The following is a 17,176-nucleotide window of genomic DNA, read 5'->3' as shown; positions in this document are numbered from 1 at the left end:
ATCACCCCCAGGAGAATTTTCTTGCCTTTAATATGCCCTGATTTGCCCCCTGTGAGGAAGACAAACATTCATCAGTGAGAAGCTGCAAATACTTGTAAAGGAAACCAATTTGAGGGGCAATAATCACACCCTCTGAACAAGCTGATGGTATGTGGTGATGTTCCCATGAAAGATGTGAAATAAGGTGAATGATCCTATTGTCTAGAGCAGGCACAGTCATTTGGGAGTCTCTGAAAGGGAGCTGTCACATGTCCCAGTGACTGGGAAGGCCCCTATTCCTTGATCTGAATGTTTTCAAGCAGCATTTCTTTAATAGTGACTGAGCACTGCTCAGAAGTAGGGTTCTAGCTTAATGAGATTTTCCAGAGGTTTCTTGTTCTCTTTGGTTTTGTTTTGTTTTGTTTTGTTTTTAAAGATTTTATTTATTTATTCATGAGAGACAGAGAGAGAGAGACAGAGACAGAGGCAGAGGGAGAAGCAGGCTCCCCGCGGAGCAGGGAGCCCGATGCGGGACTCGATCCAGGGACTCCAGGATCATGACCTGAGCCGAAGGCAGTCGCTTAACCAACTGAGCCACCCAGGCGCCCTCTCTTTGGTTTTATTAAAGCAGGCCACTGTTTGCTTCTTTATTAATCTATTTCAAAAGGTATTTAAGGCAGTAGAATTCAATAGCGCATACCTTAGAAGAGAGAAAGAGAAGGGTGGGGACACAAAATGAAGCCAGAAATAAGTCTTGGAATCTATAACATAATTAAATCTATTATGTATGCACCAAATATTTGGCTCTAAACATTCTAGCAGCTGAAGACAAAAGTGAAACCTGATTAGTTACACAATCCAAAGAGACCGTTAGATTAAAAAAGGGCAACATCTGCACCCAAGAAGTTGGCTTGCAAGAGGAACGTGACAGTCACTGCAGGGAAGTACAAAGCCCTATGAGGACCCTTCTCCCTTCCACAACAAAATCCTAGGCCACTAGAGAGAAGCAGCAACTCCTATCCTTCTATCCCATCGCTCTGAGCAAGGTGAAGACCCCATGTGGCTAGAGAAAGGGAAAAGAGAAAAACCCTACCTTTCTGGGTGAGTTGCAGAAAATAGTCATTGGTCCAAACTATTTGAAGCTTCCTACTGCTAGAGAAGGGGCAGGACAACTAAGAAAATGCAGAGAAAAATCTGGAAAGGGGCTAATCAGTTGACATGACACATCCTAGGAAAGAATAAGTGAGCTTGAAGAGTGGTCAATAGAAATTATTGAAACTGGGGCGCCTGGGTGGCTCAGTTGGTTAAGCGACTGCCTTCGGCTCAGGTCATGATCCTGGAGTCCTGGGATCGAGTCCCACATCGGGGTCCCTGCTCAGCGGGGAGTCTGCTTCTCCCTCTGACCCTCCCCCCTCTCATGCTCTCTCTATCTCATTCTCTCTCGCAAATAAATAAATAAAATTTAAAAAAAAAGGAAATTATTGAAACTGTAACACGAAGAGACAAGAAGAACGATTAAAGAAAAAAGAACCAGAGCATCTAAGAACTGTAGGACAATATCAAACTATCTAACATATATGTAATTGGAATTCCAGAAAGACAAGAAAGAGAGAGAGAACAGAGCACAGGAATTATCTAAAGAGATAATATAAGAGAATTTTCCAAAAATAATAAAAGATATCCACCCACAAATCTAAGAAGCTCAGAGAATCCCAAGCAGGATATGAAAATGTAAACTTCTTTCCGTTACTGCTGTCTCTCTCCTAATTCAAGTCCCTATCTTTATAGCCCAAACTACTCCAATAGTCTCTCCACTTGGTCTTCCTGATTCCACTCTTGTCCCCTTACTATGCGGTTTGTAAATGACAGAATGATTAAAAAAAAAAAAAAATCACTTCCCAGCTTAAAGGCCTCCAGCTGTCTCCCACTGCATTTACCATAAAATCCAATCTGTTCCTGTGGCCTGCCATACTCCAAGTCCTCTGCACCCATCCTATCTCCCTGCTCTTGCTACTTATTCATCTTTTTTTTTTACACTCCAAACATAGGGGCCCATTTCTGTCCTACAAATACATTGGGCAACTTCCACCTTTGGTTCTTGGTTCTTGTCTTCTGTATGAAACACGCTGAGCTGAACAGAGCTGAACAGGGCTTCAGAGCTGAACAGGCCAGTTTTTAAGTCTCGCTTTTTCAATCTTCCCCCAAAAGAGTCCACCAAGTCCTTTTTATCATATTACTTTACTTCCATCTTAATGGATATCAGAAATTATCCAATATCCACTAAGAAATCATCCAGTATCAGAAATTATCCAATTTATTTATTTGTGCTTTGTTGATCTCCTTTCTCTTAGGACTATGTTGCTCTTTGTGGGAAGGGAACACATCCTTCTGTGGCCTCAGTGTTTAGAGTGGTACCTGGTATGATATAGACATTCAAGATTTCCTTGTTGATTGAATGAGTAATTAGTTGAATTGAAGAATAAATATTCATTAAGAGCATAAGCTCAGAAAAAGGACTTAATGTTCAAAAGACACCATCAGCTTTTTAGTTATCTATAGTTAAGTATTAGAGAATACTTTTAGTTATGTGGGTATACCACTCAGCCGATAGGCAAAGCTAACCATATGACAACACATAATTTATTGAGTGATGATAAGCCACCCTTTTCCCTTTAAGAGGCCTATCATTTATTGGTTTCCTGGTTTTATTACTGCCACCCAGAATCAAATTATTAACAAGGACTGAGAGATTGGGCAATATTTGTACAAATATTTGCCTATTTCCTAACACAACCTTGACCTCATTTTTAAAAACTACGTACTCTCTGAACAGATTTTTCAAATGACATGTGACCAAGGCCCAGCCTTCTTGCAGGTGCCAATGTTCCTGTCTGCTGTGTCTGTCATTTAGACCTCTTCCACACTCCTGAGTTCACCAGCCCCACCTCACCTGTCTCTGTCCCTTCTGGACCATTCCGTACTCTCTCTCTCCTCCAAACCACTTATCCCCTCTAGAGCCCCCTGGAAAATGAAGAGGCGATGCTACATGATCTGTTACATTCCTTCCAGCCTTCAAACTCTCTTATGCTATTTATTCTAAACAGGATGTTTTGTCTCTTCCTCATCTGTTGACTTCCATTTTCTGCTGCTCCATTACAGTCGAATGAAAGAGGGGTTGTGTCCCAATCTCTGTCCCTACTTTTTAGAATATTTCTTCCATTCGTACTACTCTTTGGATGATGCTCCACACATCTGTTTTTGTTCAGATACATACACAGCATTCTATTCCATTTTTATAGTTAATCAAAACGTACAATGAAGAAATTTAAAGGATCATCTTTTTATAGAATCATTTCACAACTCGCTGTGCACCTACAGCAAGCCCCTACCCCAAGTTCCTCATCTGCAAAACAAGGAGGCTGGAATTTATGATGTCTGCTGGAAACAGCCTATTCCAGGAATTAAAAATTTTAAATCCTGCACAGTTTTTGCTTTGCAAGAGGAAATTCCAAGCAGGGAGGAGTGAATTCACACCCTCCCCCGCACCCCCCCACTCCCCTCCAATGTCACCTGGATTCTCCCTTGCCCCTTTAGGTTCCATGGTTTTGATACTTCCAACCTCCACCACTCCCTAGGCAGGCCTTTCAAAACTGGCTAAAGAGTGGATAAAGCACTCTCTTTGTTTCTTTATAGAACAACTAAGTAGCAAACCAAAAGGAAATCCAGAGATTTTTAAACAGTAAATCTGTTTCTCTTCAATCCAGGAAAGCAGCAAAGAGCATTTGTCCAGGATTTCCTTCTCCTGAGACACCCATGCTGGAGCCCAGAAGGGCCCAGACAGCTCTGCACACACCTCCACCCCTCAGAGATTCCCACTCCTCTGGGCCACATGATCCTTGAACACTGCATTGTCTCCCAGCACAGAATTTGCTGAACCTAAATATTCTGTTTAGTGCCGGAGTAATTAAGTAAGGCTCTCTGGTTCAATCTGCTCAGACTCCCTGAGTCCACATATTGAGTATCAGCTTCAGGCTTGAGGGGGCACCACATTTCTCAGATGACTTGTACAGTTAGAAGGATGGGCCCAGTGTCCTGGACCCCAAAAAGCATCCCTATCAGGGCTTCTCAAATTTTGAAGTACATACAAGTCAACACGGGATCTCGCTAACATGCAAATCCCGAGTCCATAATTACCGAGGCAGATCTCAAGAGTCTATATTTCCAGCAAGCTCCTGGGTATGGCAGTTGCTATTGCTCAGCTGACCACACTGTGGTCACAGGTCCTAGTCTAGAGGTAGCACACTGTTTCCCTACAGAGGACCAGGTGGTAAATATTTTCGGCTTTGCAGTCCACGGAGCTCTGGTGAAGCTACTCACCTCTTCCAACAGCCACTGTAGCTAAATGCAGCCATAAGCAATATGTATTTATTACTTGGTCTATAAAGTACTACCAGTATTCAAATAAGTGTACTTATATCATAGTTCACCTATGATTACATGTTCTGCCTTTCTTATTTATATATTATATATAAGTAGGTATAAATACCTACTGTTCCAGTAAAACTTTATTTACAAAAAAAGATGGTGGGCAACGGTTGGTCACCCCTTTCCCTAGTCTGTCTCAAAGATGAAGAGATAAGCTCCCCTGTAGAACTCTCCCCATTGTTGACATCCACAGCTAAAGTCTCATTACCATGAATATCCATCCACATAAAGGACCTCCCACTGAAGGCTAAAAATACCAAACCTCAACCATGGAACGACACCACCGAGTACAGTATGAACTATATGTACCGCTGGTAATGGTCTTTCTCATTCTTCAAGGTCTTCCCAAATTCTAAACCCTTCTATCTCTATAAACAGTCTTCAAGAAGAAGGTAAAAGCAGTTCAAGTTTATGGATTTTTGCCTTCTGCTCTGAAACCCGCTTTCTGTTTTCCAAATGTGTGGAGTGCTGAGGAAAGCATATCTTTCAAAGGTTGTTAACATAAGTGTTCTTTCTAATAATTGTTCCAGAATACCGACCTGCTTGGAATTAAATCCAAGCATGGGGCAGGGCTATAGCCCAGGTGGCTTTGAAAACATGGTGATGTTAACACAGAGGGTGGTTTGAGAGGCTGTGGTAGACGTTAGTTATCAGAGTAAGCTCATGTTTCCAGAAGTTGAAGCAGATTAGCCGTTGGTTCTTAGACAACCTGGGACAGATGGAACAGAAGCCAGTCTAATACTTCATTTCTGAGAACTTCAGAATTGGTAAAAGAGTCAACTTCTCAAAAATCCAGGCTTTCATTCAGATTGAGCATATTTCCATGCCATGTGCTCTGAGGACCCTGATGCATTTCAACATTCAGTAGCACTGGACTTAGAATCGTCAGCTAGTGTGCAGCAATCAGCCATAGAATAGTAGAACTCAGACCTCCCCAAAGGGTTTTACCAAGCACTTCTCTCTACCAAACTCTCTTCCCCCCCCATCCAACCCCACCCTAAAGTGCCTCAGATAAGCCCTGAAGGCTTGGTCTTTTCATAGGCCTTCAAATCAAGAGGGGTACTTGGGCAATAGCTGCTCAGCTCAAACCAATTTTTGAGAGAAGGCAGATTGCCAACTAGTAGTTAAAAATATAAAAATCTAGATACTTGTAACCCTCTTTTAAAAAAGAGATATAACAATAATGTGATGAAAATAGGAAACAGTAATTACTAGAAACAAGATAATCCACCTTATTTTCACTCCCCATGGTCCCTGTCTACATGAATTTTTTTTATTACTTACATAATTTTTCTATTGGGAGAAAATAGGTATAAACTTTATGGAAGGCAATTTGGCAACATTAAGCAAATATCTTAAGGCCAGATATCTTTTCACATAGTATCTCCATATTTAGAAATTTAACCTAAGAAAATAATTAAGAGGGAAAAAAAAAAGAGTATAGGCATAGATTTAACTAGAAAGATGTTTATAACAGCAAAAGACTGAAAACAGCCTAAAGTCCAGCACTGAGAAGTTGATCAAATAAAATATTAAATCCTTATGAAGGAATGGCATGCAGTCATCACAAATGATGTACAATAACTGACAGAAAAGATATTTATATTATATTATTAAAGAAAAAAGACACAAAATAAATGTATGATAGAACTCTACAAGAAAACCCTAAAACATTAGAAACTTTTTTCCTCTCCAAATTAGAATTTGGAGATATTTAATTTTTACATTTCTACATTTGTAATTCTAACTCTTAACAAGTATTTATTACTTGGTCTATAAAGTACTACCAGTATTCAAATAAGTGTACTTATGATCATAGTTCACCTATGATTACATGTTCTGCCTTTCTTATTTATATATTATTTCTTTTATTTATTTATTTTTAAGATTTTATTTATTTATTTGACAGAGAAAGCAAGAGAGCACAAGCAGGGGGAACAGTAGAGGGAGAGGGAGAAGCAGGCTCCCCGCCAAGCAGGGAGCCCGATGCGGTGCTCGATCCCAGGACCCTGGGATCATGACCTGAGCCAAAGGCAGACGCTTAACCATCTGAGCCACTTTAAAGGCTTTATCCTTTTTATAAAACAAGGTAGGAACATGGTGCTGACAAGCCAAGTGCCCTTTGGCAGACCCTCAAGACATGAGAGTAACCTGATGTCCTGTTTTCCCTGAGATTTCTAGGCCTTATCACCTCCTTTGCTCTTGCCAAGTGCTGACTCATTAGGAACAGTAATCCTGGGGTATCAAGGAGATTTTGTTTTAATACTCTCTTATTTTCCAGGGTTCTCCAAAGACTTCTAAAGAAGGGTTTATCCAGCATTTTATACCTCAGTTCAGGAATCAATTTCTACCCATTTTAATTCAGGGTTGACCATTTGCACCCAGCAGGAGTTACAGATGAACTGGTTGACGTTCTGTGATGTGTCACTCTAGGGGAGAGATACAGTTCACAATGATCCTTTCCCCCTGGCTTCAGGAAAATTAGAATTCCATGATCAAAAGGCAAAAAGACAAAAGCTCTCCTGGAGAGCTCCCCTTCTGTGTCCTATCTTTCACAACATATTGTTTTTTTCACATCAGAGTTTCTTTGAAATGATTAATCCTTTTCCAGAAGAATTATCTAAAAATGTGTTACAATAACCAACATATGGAAACAACCTAAGGGCCCATCAATAGACGAACAGATAAAGAAGATGTGGTACACACACACACACACACACACACACCCCAATGGAATACTACTCAGCCATAAAAAGACTGAAATGTTGCCGCTTGTGACAACATGGATGGACCTTGAGGGTATTATGCTAAGTGAAATAAGTCAGAGAAAGACAAATACCACATGATTTCACTTATAAGTGGAATCTAAAAAACAAAACGAACAAATAAACAAAAGACAACCCAGACTCATAGATGCAAAGAACAGAGGGATGGTTGCCAGAGGGGAAGGGGTTTGGGGGGTGTGAGAAATGAGTAAAGGGGACCAAGAGATACAAACTGTCAGTTATAAAATAACTAAGTCATGGGGATATAATGTATAGCACATGGGGAACACAGTCAATAGTATTGTATTAACTTTGTATGGGGACAGATGGTAATTAGATGTATCATGGTGGTCAGTTTGCAATGTATATAAATGTTGAATCCCTATGATGTACATGCAAACCTAATAGAATATCGTATGCCAATTATACTTCAACAAGAAATTAAATACATAAAAATGTGTTTAGCCCAAACCTAAAGTTTTTACACCATTTTCCAAAAGGTGATAATCAACCTTGTTTTAAAATAGATTTCAGTGTCACTTAGAAGTCTCTGCTGAAGAATCACTAATTAGATGGCAAGCCCCAGTCACGCTTGGGAGGAATTAGAGCAGGGCTTTAATGAAGATTCCTGCAGTCACAGGAGTGTTAGGGAAATGTTTCTGTCCCAAATCTAGTTCTGGTAGTACCACAAGGCTTTGTCAATGCTGCTGGGATTTTTGGATAATAACAACAGAGGCTTTAAGTTTGACTGAAGAATTTAAACTGTCCCCGTAGGAGTGTGCAATCGAATGTTGCAGTTTCTCTTTCAAAAGTAGCCACCCTCACAGTGGAGTTCTAGACACCTGCCCACAAAACCAGACCAAACACTCCACATGTGTTCCCTAGCCCCTCGTTGAGCCGCTCATAAACACTCAACAATCGTCCTTTCTGTAGAAAAATAGCACCTGCTAAAAGATAACAGAAGAACTTCTGTTCATTCTTGAAAAGTATCTTACATCATTCCTTCTGGATTTGGGAGGATGTCTTAGTTCCCTGAAGCTGTGGCAATGCGTATACAATTGAGACACCAGATTCTGCATAGTCCTGTTTCCCACAGATAACTTTCCCACTCGGTTGAGCAAATATCACACGTGCTTACAATATTTCCTCATAACTTTGCATTGTTGGTTGAGGATAGAAATGTTCAAAAAGTGCCGTGGGTACCGAGGGAAGGATGACCAATGATTTTTTTCCTGCATAATCTTCATCCTTGAAACCATAGCTCATTATCCAACTCACTTTTCCTGGCCAGAGTCTTAGTATCTTTTAAGATTGCATGCTCATCTCAATTCATGTTGGTTTCCACTCTCCACTGAGTCTAAAGATTTAGGTGGCAACACCTAGAATTAGTTCTGGCCTCTAGGCTGTGAAAGGTAACAGCTTGTGAAATCTGAATGTGAACCTACACTTCCTGTCTTGGCAACTGATCACTTTCTTTATTTGTGAAATGATGTCTCTTCTGCAAATTTCCCACTCCAAGGTGGATGTCTAATGTTTTCCCCATTTCTTTTCTGATTTTCTGATTTGAAAATGTTAAATTACAATAATAGCACACACATTGTAGCAGATGAAATTATATAGTAACTGAATACAACAAATCTATAATAGGAAAGATTAGTCCCTTCTCTTCTCACCTATGTTACCTTTTTTGTCCATTTCCAGTTGGATGATACAAGGTAACCATGGCAAATTGCTTATGTCTTTCCTCCTCAAGCAGAATACATAGTTCATGTTGGGCCATTTGGAGACCTTCTGCCTCTTTGGGGAGTGAGAGTTTACTGGAAAGAGGTTATTGAATGATAAGTGTCCAAATGTGCCGATGTAATTGGGGTCATCAAACAAGGGACTCTAACTCTGTCAGGCCAGAATCACTGACCTCAGGTGCCAAAGAGTCCAGTTGTGTGGCTTGGCCTTCGGATAGAAAATTAAGGTGAATGTTCATTAGAAGAACTGACCCCACTCTCGCCTGGGGACCTGAACAAGGATGTGACCTGATTTTGAGGATTCTCCCTCGCAGGGTCAGGTACTGAGGACACATTGATAGCCACGAGTTGGCACTTAGAGGCTGTTCCATTTTCACTTGGGAGGTGGCAGCCCCAGGCAAGTCACTGGGGAAGAAGGCTTGCAGCAGCCTGCAGAGGAAAGTATGACTTGATCGGCAGGGTCCCCACATTCCCGCTGCCATGAGTGGCAGAGTCCCAGCAAGAGAAAGTCTCTGGGGGGAAATGATGCTCCCTTCTTAAAAGGGCACACACCCAAATTCTCAAATAAGGCCCACGAGGAATTATATCTTCCCTCTAGGCTGAGAGGCATTCTGGGGGTAGAAAGGGCTGGAGACGCTTTGAGAGAGTAGGCAAATTTCTGCTCTGGAAGCTGAGGGGAATTCTGCTCTGTAGGAAATAGTGTGTCCTTTCACTGAGGGCTGGGATAGTATCCTTCCTGCCTTCAGGGAAGATGAACCAAGAGCGAGGAGACATCGGACATTTTCCTGCAGGTGGGTGGGAACGCTTGCACTTAAAAAATCTTTTTCCCCGGAGGAAGGGGGCCCTCGATGCCATAAATCCAGAAGGGCCCTCAGGATAATTTATAAGTCAACTTGGGGAATGAAAAAGCCCTGCTTCTGCATTCTGGGTGCCCTTTGTATAGAATCATACGATCTCAGGAGGGAGTGGCCGAGGAAGTCATCTTTCCATGCCCTTCCCATTCCCAACAGCCCATTCAGAGCACTGGATTCATTTCAGCATTTGTCAAATGACTGAGGAGGGAATGAATGAATGAATGAATGAAGTAATTCCTGCCTTCTGCCAACTCTCCAGGGAAGAGGCCAGGCACCCTTCTCGCACCCTCTTCTTTGCACCTGTGCCCCCGCGCCCTGCCCAGCCTGCGCTCACCTTGTGCTGCTTCCACATGGCTCCCAGCGGCTTCACCTCGTGCTTGCCGTGACGGCCCTCCTCCAGGCACAGGTAGCACACCGGCGTTCGGCAGCTCACGCAGTACATGCTGTAGCTCTCCATTTCGTGCTCGGGGCACGTAGGGAACTTGCGGGCCGAGCTGCCCCCCGCCGCTCCGGCGCCCCCCGGGCTCTTGCAGCCGCCGCCTCCGCTGGGGGCGCCCTGGGCCGCGCCTGGGGATGCTGAGGCGGCCTCGGCGGGCGCGGGCGGCGGCGGCGGCTGCACCAAGCGATGCTTAGCGAAGGGTCCTCGGGACGGATGGCATTTGAGCTGGCAGGCAGCGCAGTAGAGCACGTCGCACTGCTCGCACAGCGTGGCGGCCGGCTCCGGCGGGGTGCGGTCGCACAGCTGGCAGATGGCCACTGCAGCGGCTGCGGACGCCCCGTGCACGGCCCCGCGGCCCTGCTGGTGCCGCTGCACGATGGCCTCGAGCAGCCGGTTGCGCTGGAAGCCGCGCAGGCCTCGGTGGTCCAGGGACGCGCTGCGGTGGCACTGCGGGCACGTGATGGAGCTTGAGGAGGACGAGGACAGCGAGGAGCAGGCGGCACCCCGGGCCGCGGCGGCCGAAGAGCCAGGCGGCGCAGGCACCATGGGCAGCACGCGAACCCCGTTGGGGGACTTGAGGCTGGGGGTGTAGGAACCATAACCGCTGTCTGTCTCACTGTACAAGCTCAGCTTGTCCGCGTGGTCCCCGCCACCTCCCGCACCGCCGCCCAGGCCGCCGGCTGCGCTCCCGCTCGCGCCGCTGCAGGCCGGGCCCGCCGCAGCGTCGTGGTCCAGAGGGGGCGCCGCGCCGGCGCCGGCGGGTAGCCCCGAGCCCCGGGAGTGCAGAAGCGGCTGGGGCAGGTGCTGCTCACCGTCCGGTGTCTGCACGGCGATGGTGCGAGCGCAAGGAAGGCAGACGTTGTGAGAACAGGGCAAGATGATGGGCTCCCGAAACAGGGAGCCGCACACGGGGCACTTCAGCTCCTCCTCCATCGCGGCGCGGGCAGGCCGAGCTGCTCACAGCTCCGGAGACAGGCGGAGGGGACCAAGCGTGGTTAGCACCGGAGAGGCTGCAAGCGAGGGCATTACACAGGCATGGCCACTTCACAGCCCGGGGGCACGCCCCTCTCTCTGTCCTGGGGCCACCGCCCTAGGACCGCTGGGGGCAAGAGAAGGGGGAGGGTCCTCACCTCCTGCCCGCGAGGCTCCTGCGCCAGCGGCTTCAACCTGCGGCCAGAGTCCGGAGCCAGTCGGCTGCCCTCTCGATGGCCTGTGAGGCGCTCTAGGTGATGAATCAGCACTAGCGCCGCCGCTGGCTGCAGCGCGCGTCTCCTCTGCACATCAGGACCAGCGGCCGGGCTGCCGTTCCCTGGCTGTTGGGTTTCAACCCCTCGTCTCCAGTGGGCAGCTGCTCAGGGGCTCCCTTTTGCTCCGGCCCCGCCCCAGTCAGAGCGATCAGTAGGTGAGAAGGCGGGTGAGCAGGCCCTTTGGCCGTGGGGCTGGGTTCAGCACCACGAGGCGACGGACAGCGCCCAGAGCTTGAGGTGGAGCCGCCGCTCCTCGCGCGCGGACTGAGTGGCCGCCACCTGGCGTGCAGGGTCGCAGCTCCAGCGACTGTCTCGGCGGGGCCCGGCTGGCTCCGAGACCTTCGCTCGCCGCCCTCCCCGGTGGCTGCTGGCGCGAACCAAATGCGCCCTGGGGGCTTTTTCCCCGCGGCAAGGACTGACCCGCTGCCTGGGTTCGCTGCTGCCGCGCCTGCGGCGCCTCTGACCTTGGTCGCGCGACGCTGCAGCCGGCGGGCGGAGGGCGAGTGCCCGGCTGGCTCGGGAATCCCCTCCCCGCCTCCCTCCCGCCGCCGCCGCCGCCTCCCCGCGCGGCGTGCTGAGGAGTTGTAATTTCCAGAGCGGAGAGTAGTGGGGGGCGGGGGGAGTCGAGGAGGCGTCAGCTCAGCGAATAAGGGCTCGCCTTTTGCTGCTAGGGGAGTCAAGGGGCAATTTTAAGGGTTTCGTAGAGAGGATCATGGTTAATAATAATCTATTATTTGGATGGAGATTGCATCTTGAATTAGTACAACGCCCTGCCCCGCCCCTGCCATCTTCCCCCCGTGCCCGCTCCCGCGCCCCCACCCACCACCATAAAAGAAGGGGACCTAAAAAGCCAGTTGTTTACAAATGGATAGGTAGCATGGTTTGACAGTCGCTTCCCGAATCTATGACAGAGCAAAAAATGCAAGTCACAAAATGTCGGACAACCTGAAGCCAAAGGGTGAGGTTTTATTTACGGATTGAACCACAAGCCATTTTCTCTCTTGGTTTCAACCAAGAGTTTTCATTCGCGGTCGACGCCAGTCGTCCATACAGTCTGAGTGAGGACACAAGGTAGGATTTCTAAAAAGGGACCCGAAAACGCGCCAGTTTAGGCCCGTTGACCCTTGGAACAGGGCACCCGGGACCCAGTCCTACCCTGCTGCGGATGGGGCGGTTTGGGGCCGGCGGGAAGTCAGGGAGCAGAGGTGTTCGTTTTATGAATGGGGAAATCTCCACGCCAGCCACGGGCTACGGGAACAGCCTCCCACCCGCGGCCCTGGCTGTTTCGTCTGCTCCGCTGTTCTCTGTCAGCTGCCGAAGGAAGGATGGTGGGGGGAGGCCGAGGGCTCGGTGGGTGGGGATAGGCAAAAGGAAGGGCTCGCCGCGCGGCAGGCTCTGCCTACAGAAGTGTCACCAGGCATGAAACAGCCACAAATTAGGAAATCGTTTGTTTAGAAATGATATGAATATTGAAGTCACGCCTCCCTCCCCCGTTCTCAGATTTTCCAGTACTCCAAACAAAGACAAGATAGGCGCCACAGAGCAGTGCGTGGAGTCTCAGCATTTGCTAGTCACCGGGTGAGGGGGCTGCTCTGGCTGGCGGTTTACAGCAGGAAAAGGCTGCAGCCCTGACTATGGCTTGGTGTCTAAGGGACAAGGATCCCTCGCAGGTAGACCTCTGGGGGAGAGGGGTGGCGATGCGCTCCTGACAGTAGTCTGTAAGGCCCGGCCCCGAACTTTGGGATTGCCAGCTCCTTTACTGAGCAGTCTCCTCACCCTGAGCAGCTTGCTTTCGCTTTCCTGGTCTCTGATCTTGCGTCTATCAAATGAGTCAAATTATGTATGCGAACTAAATGAAGTAATCCTAAATACAAATTGCATAGCCTACTTCCGGCTTTAACATCCAATGACTCTTCAGTTCGGTTTTGTATTGAGCAGCCTGGCTCCAGTTTGTCTTAAGGTTGAAGAGCAGGCAGGTCAACCTTGTGCCCGATAGAGCCCCGCGGAGGTTAAGAGACCTGACGTGACTTCCCTTCAGCTATAGGGGGCTTAGAACAATTATTTAACCAGGTATCAAGTATCCCCAGGTGGAAGATGGTGACAAGCCTGTCCTAATCCGCCTTCTATAGATAAAGTCTTAATGAGCTGGATCCTGCCTGCAATGCTTTGATAAGCCTTCAAGAAAGTTGCTACAGTATCAGGTCCTGGATGCCTGGCATGAGTATAGGTAGGTCTATGATTGAATGCACTCGAAGATGCATTTCTTGTCATTTTAACATTGTGATCACTCAGTCCAGCCCAGCTTAGCCCAGCCTCCTGGTGACTGCAAGGAAAGTAAGAACCTCTGGTTCTATTGTAAACAGCCTCCTCCCCCACTAAGCAGTCATAAACCTGAGACCCACTCTTTGTCATTTTCAGACTAAGGTAAACTGCTTAGGGGCATGGGGAGGGCTGCTGGAGGGGTATATAAATCTTTCCCTACAATTCCAATAACTCAGTCACTCAGGCTGAGCATGATTTTGTTTCCTCGGGGAGGAAGCTCATCTAATACATCAGAATTGTACACCTATGCATTTCTCTCATGCCCTCCATCCCCACCACCTCAATTCCACAATCTATCAGTTTAGCCTTGTATTGCACTGTTGCTAAAGCATTGCTCACTTGGGAGATTGGTATTCTACAGCTGCTTTGTATGATCTGAGGTTCCACAGCCAGTTCCAACATTTCACTGTATAGAACCATAACTACTAACGATTGTCAACATTGCCTATAAAAAGCTCTCTTTCCATCCCAACTTTGTCACATGCTCTAGGTGTAGAAAATTATAGCTCTATTTTCTATAGAAAATTATAGCTCTAGAAATCTTCCTTTCTTTCCTGCAGAAGGTATCAACAGATCCACATGGAAATTTTCTCCTTTTAAATCTCAGATTCAAATAGGTTATTTTCTTTTTGTTCTTGTGTGTGTGTGTCTATGTGTGCATGTGCTGTTAAAGACAACAGGCCCAGGGCGCCTGGGTGGCTCAGTCGGTTAGGCGACTGCCTTCGGCTCAGGTCATGATCCTGGAGTCGCTGGATGAGTCCCGCATCAGGCTCCCTGCTCGGTGGGGAGCCTGCTTCTCCCTCTGACCCTCCCCCCTCTCATGTGCTCCCTCTCTCTCATTCTCGCTCTCTCAAATAAAAATAAATAAAATCTTTTTAAAAAAAAAAAGACAACAGGCCCAAAATGGAGTCACTTATGCTAAGTGACTCACCGAACTGAGACTTAACTTAATTACAATTTTGGCTCTCCTAGAAATGGAGTCTGGAACCAGTCAATCAGAAATCGCCTAATTAGCACTCACTAGGTAATCTGCCTAAAGAGCCTTGTCATCTCCTAGAGAAAGTCACCTTGTAATAACCAACCCATTTTTTTTTAATCTAGTATGACTTCCTTGTGCCAATAAAAGTCTTTCATTTTGTATAGCTTCAAAGAGCTCCTTTCTATCTGCTAGATGGGATGCTGCCCAATTCATGAATCACTGAATAAAACCAATAAGATTTTTAAAATTTACTCAGTTGAATTTTGTTTTTTAGCAACGCAGCAATTTTCTTAATATCCTTTACTTCTGATCGTCCTGGTGTTTAATTATTTCTATGTGCTTCTCTTTCCTTTGGTCATCTCCATCTCTATTCTAAACTACTTATGGATCTCAGAAAGATGGCCCCATATTTAATTCCTGGTTATGAACATAAATCTCTCTAGTGTCATCCTAAGTACTCCATTTCCCATAGCCCTGTTTCTTCTAAAAGAGAAGTATTTGGACACATTGGAACAGCACATTAGTAATTAAAACTCAACAATGCACTGTCATCAAGGCAGAGAAAAACATTCTGCCATGAGTTTCTTTGTGCTCCAGGATTTTTTCTTTTTAAGATTTTATGTATTGTAGAGAAAGAGAGCATGAGTGGGGGTAGGAGCAGAGGGAGAGGGACAAGCAGACTGAGCGCAGAGCTGGACGTGGGGGGCTCGATCTCAGGACCCTGAGATCATGACCTGAGCCAAAATCAAGAGTCAGATGCTTAACTGACTCACCCCTCCAGGATGGTTTTTATGCTTGAGTGTCCCAGAAACACTCCAGAGGCAGGATAATGTTGCCTCTCCTCCCAAAAAAATACAAATAAGTTGAGTAACCTAAACTAACACAGCAAGTTACAAGTAACATAATCAATCTGTTTTGTCTTTTGAATTTCCAGTATGAAATAGAAAGTTATTTAAGGCTTTATCAACTAAAAATAGATGCTGTATTTTAAGCATAAGAATCCTTGAAATTTTTAGATGAAAACATGATATTTTTCTTTTAAGTTTTTGTTTGTTTATTTTTTTACAGCGTAGGATGATTTAGGAAATTTAATAAAAATCTATAGCCCAGGAACCATATGGTCTAAAGTAGTTTGAATTTAACTAGAAAAAAGTGGCCACATCCACTGCTATGCACAGAGCACCAAAGCTGCTTTGTGGCAAAGTTAATGAGGAACAATTACCACTAGCAACACAAAGCATCCTCTCCAGGCCATAAAACTGGCTTCTTCTCCAGAAGACAGATCCTATAGAGGAATCTTAAAATCCAGCCACTTTCCCTTTCAGACTGGTGCTTAACAGTCTTCTAACCTTTTGAGTACCAAATAATGATTGCCCCACACCTCCTCCAATGTTGAGACTCTTCTCTACAGATAAGGATGGTCTCGGAAAGGCCATCTTTCTCTTGCTGCATCCTTTGCAAGCAAAAGGGTTTGGAATAAAATATCAGATGAAACAAATTGACTCCAATTTACAGGGCTCTTTATATATCCAGAGTATATGCATGGAAACTAGTATTATTACCATAAAAGCAATTTCAAATATTTCCCCATGGTTACAAATTTCAGTCATGAAAATTGTAGTAGTATTTTACATTTTCATAGCATCCTTTCATATATAGTATCTAATCTGATCCTTACAGCAACATAGACTGGCCTGGGAGATGATGAAAATGAAGGATGGGCTCTGGCTTACATGGCAGATTCTCATCAGTCATGCTAATTCAACTTGATCCCAAACTAGGCACAATTGTTTAGTCCAAGGGTAGTCACCTGACCAGGCTGGGTCAGTTAGAATCTTCTCTTCCTAGAATGTATAATTGGAATCCAGAGAAAGAATCCAGATGGGATAGGCCTTTAAAATCAAAGTTAATGAGCTGTTGTGATCTTAGAAAAAGCAAAAGAAGCAGAGAGTGAAGAGTCAAGCTGAAATGCAGAGACAGTAAAGAAAGAGGGTCTTCTGAGGGTCCCACAACCTTGCATGTTTCTGAGAACCAGCTACACTCCTACCTTTAGTTTACATGAAATACCCTCTGCCTTCGTGATATTATGATGTCCTTCTTTCCTTTCAGAAAAGATAGGCACTCAGAGAAGAGTTAAAAAAGACAAGATTGGGTTGGCCCCTCTGCTTATTCAAGTGATTAAGGTAATGCCCTTATTTAGTTGGATACTTCAGTCAACTCCATCTGGATGTTGACATTTTTCTGCTTTCAACCTGTTTTTATTGAATAATAGCCTTGACTACTCTTTGTTTTTGCTCTTTTAATTCTTAGATGCTGTTTTCTACCCATAGCTTGACCTCTTAAGCTTCACCTCTCCCTTTGCTC

The 17,176-nt window shown here is 45.6% G+C and overlaps 1 protein-coding gene across 2 annotated transcripts in view; it reads right to left on the bottom strand.

The window, feature by feature from the left end:
* Positions 1-11,197, bottom strand: part of TRIM67 (tripartite motif containing 67) — a 47,204-nt gene extending 36,007 nt beyond the window's left edge. Inside the window, exons 1-3 of one of the 2 annotated variants that reach the window (XM_035008375.1) lie at positions 11,073-11,197; positions 10,445-10,955; positions 10,160-10,381 (exon numbers count right to left, since the gene is read on the bottom strand). In XM_035008375.1, the coding sequence (XP_034864266.1) occupies positions 10,160-10,381; positions 10,445-10,955; positions 11,073-11,197 (858 nt within the window). Of the gene's footprint in view, positions 1-10,159 lie in introns of both variants that reach the window. The other variant, XM_035008374.1, reaches the window with a different exon arrangement.
* Positions 11,198-17,176: the final 5,979 nt, after the last annotated feature.

The sequence above is a fragment of the Mirounga leonina genome, unplaced genomic scaffold, assembly GCF_011800145.1.
Source record: "Mirounga leonina isolate KUSES-001 unplaced genomic scaffold, KU_Mleo_1.0 Mir_152, whole genome shotgun sequence".
NCBI classification, from domain to species: Eukaryota; Metazoa; Chordata; class Mammalia; order Carnivora; family Phocidae; genus Mirounga; species Mirounga leonina.
The sequence above is the reverse complement of the archived record's forward strand: the minus strand, read 5'-3'. Positions and strand labels throughout refer to the sequence as shown.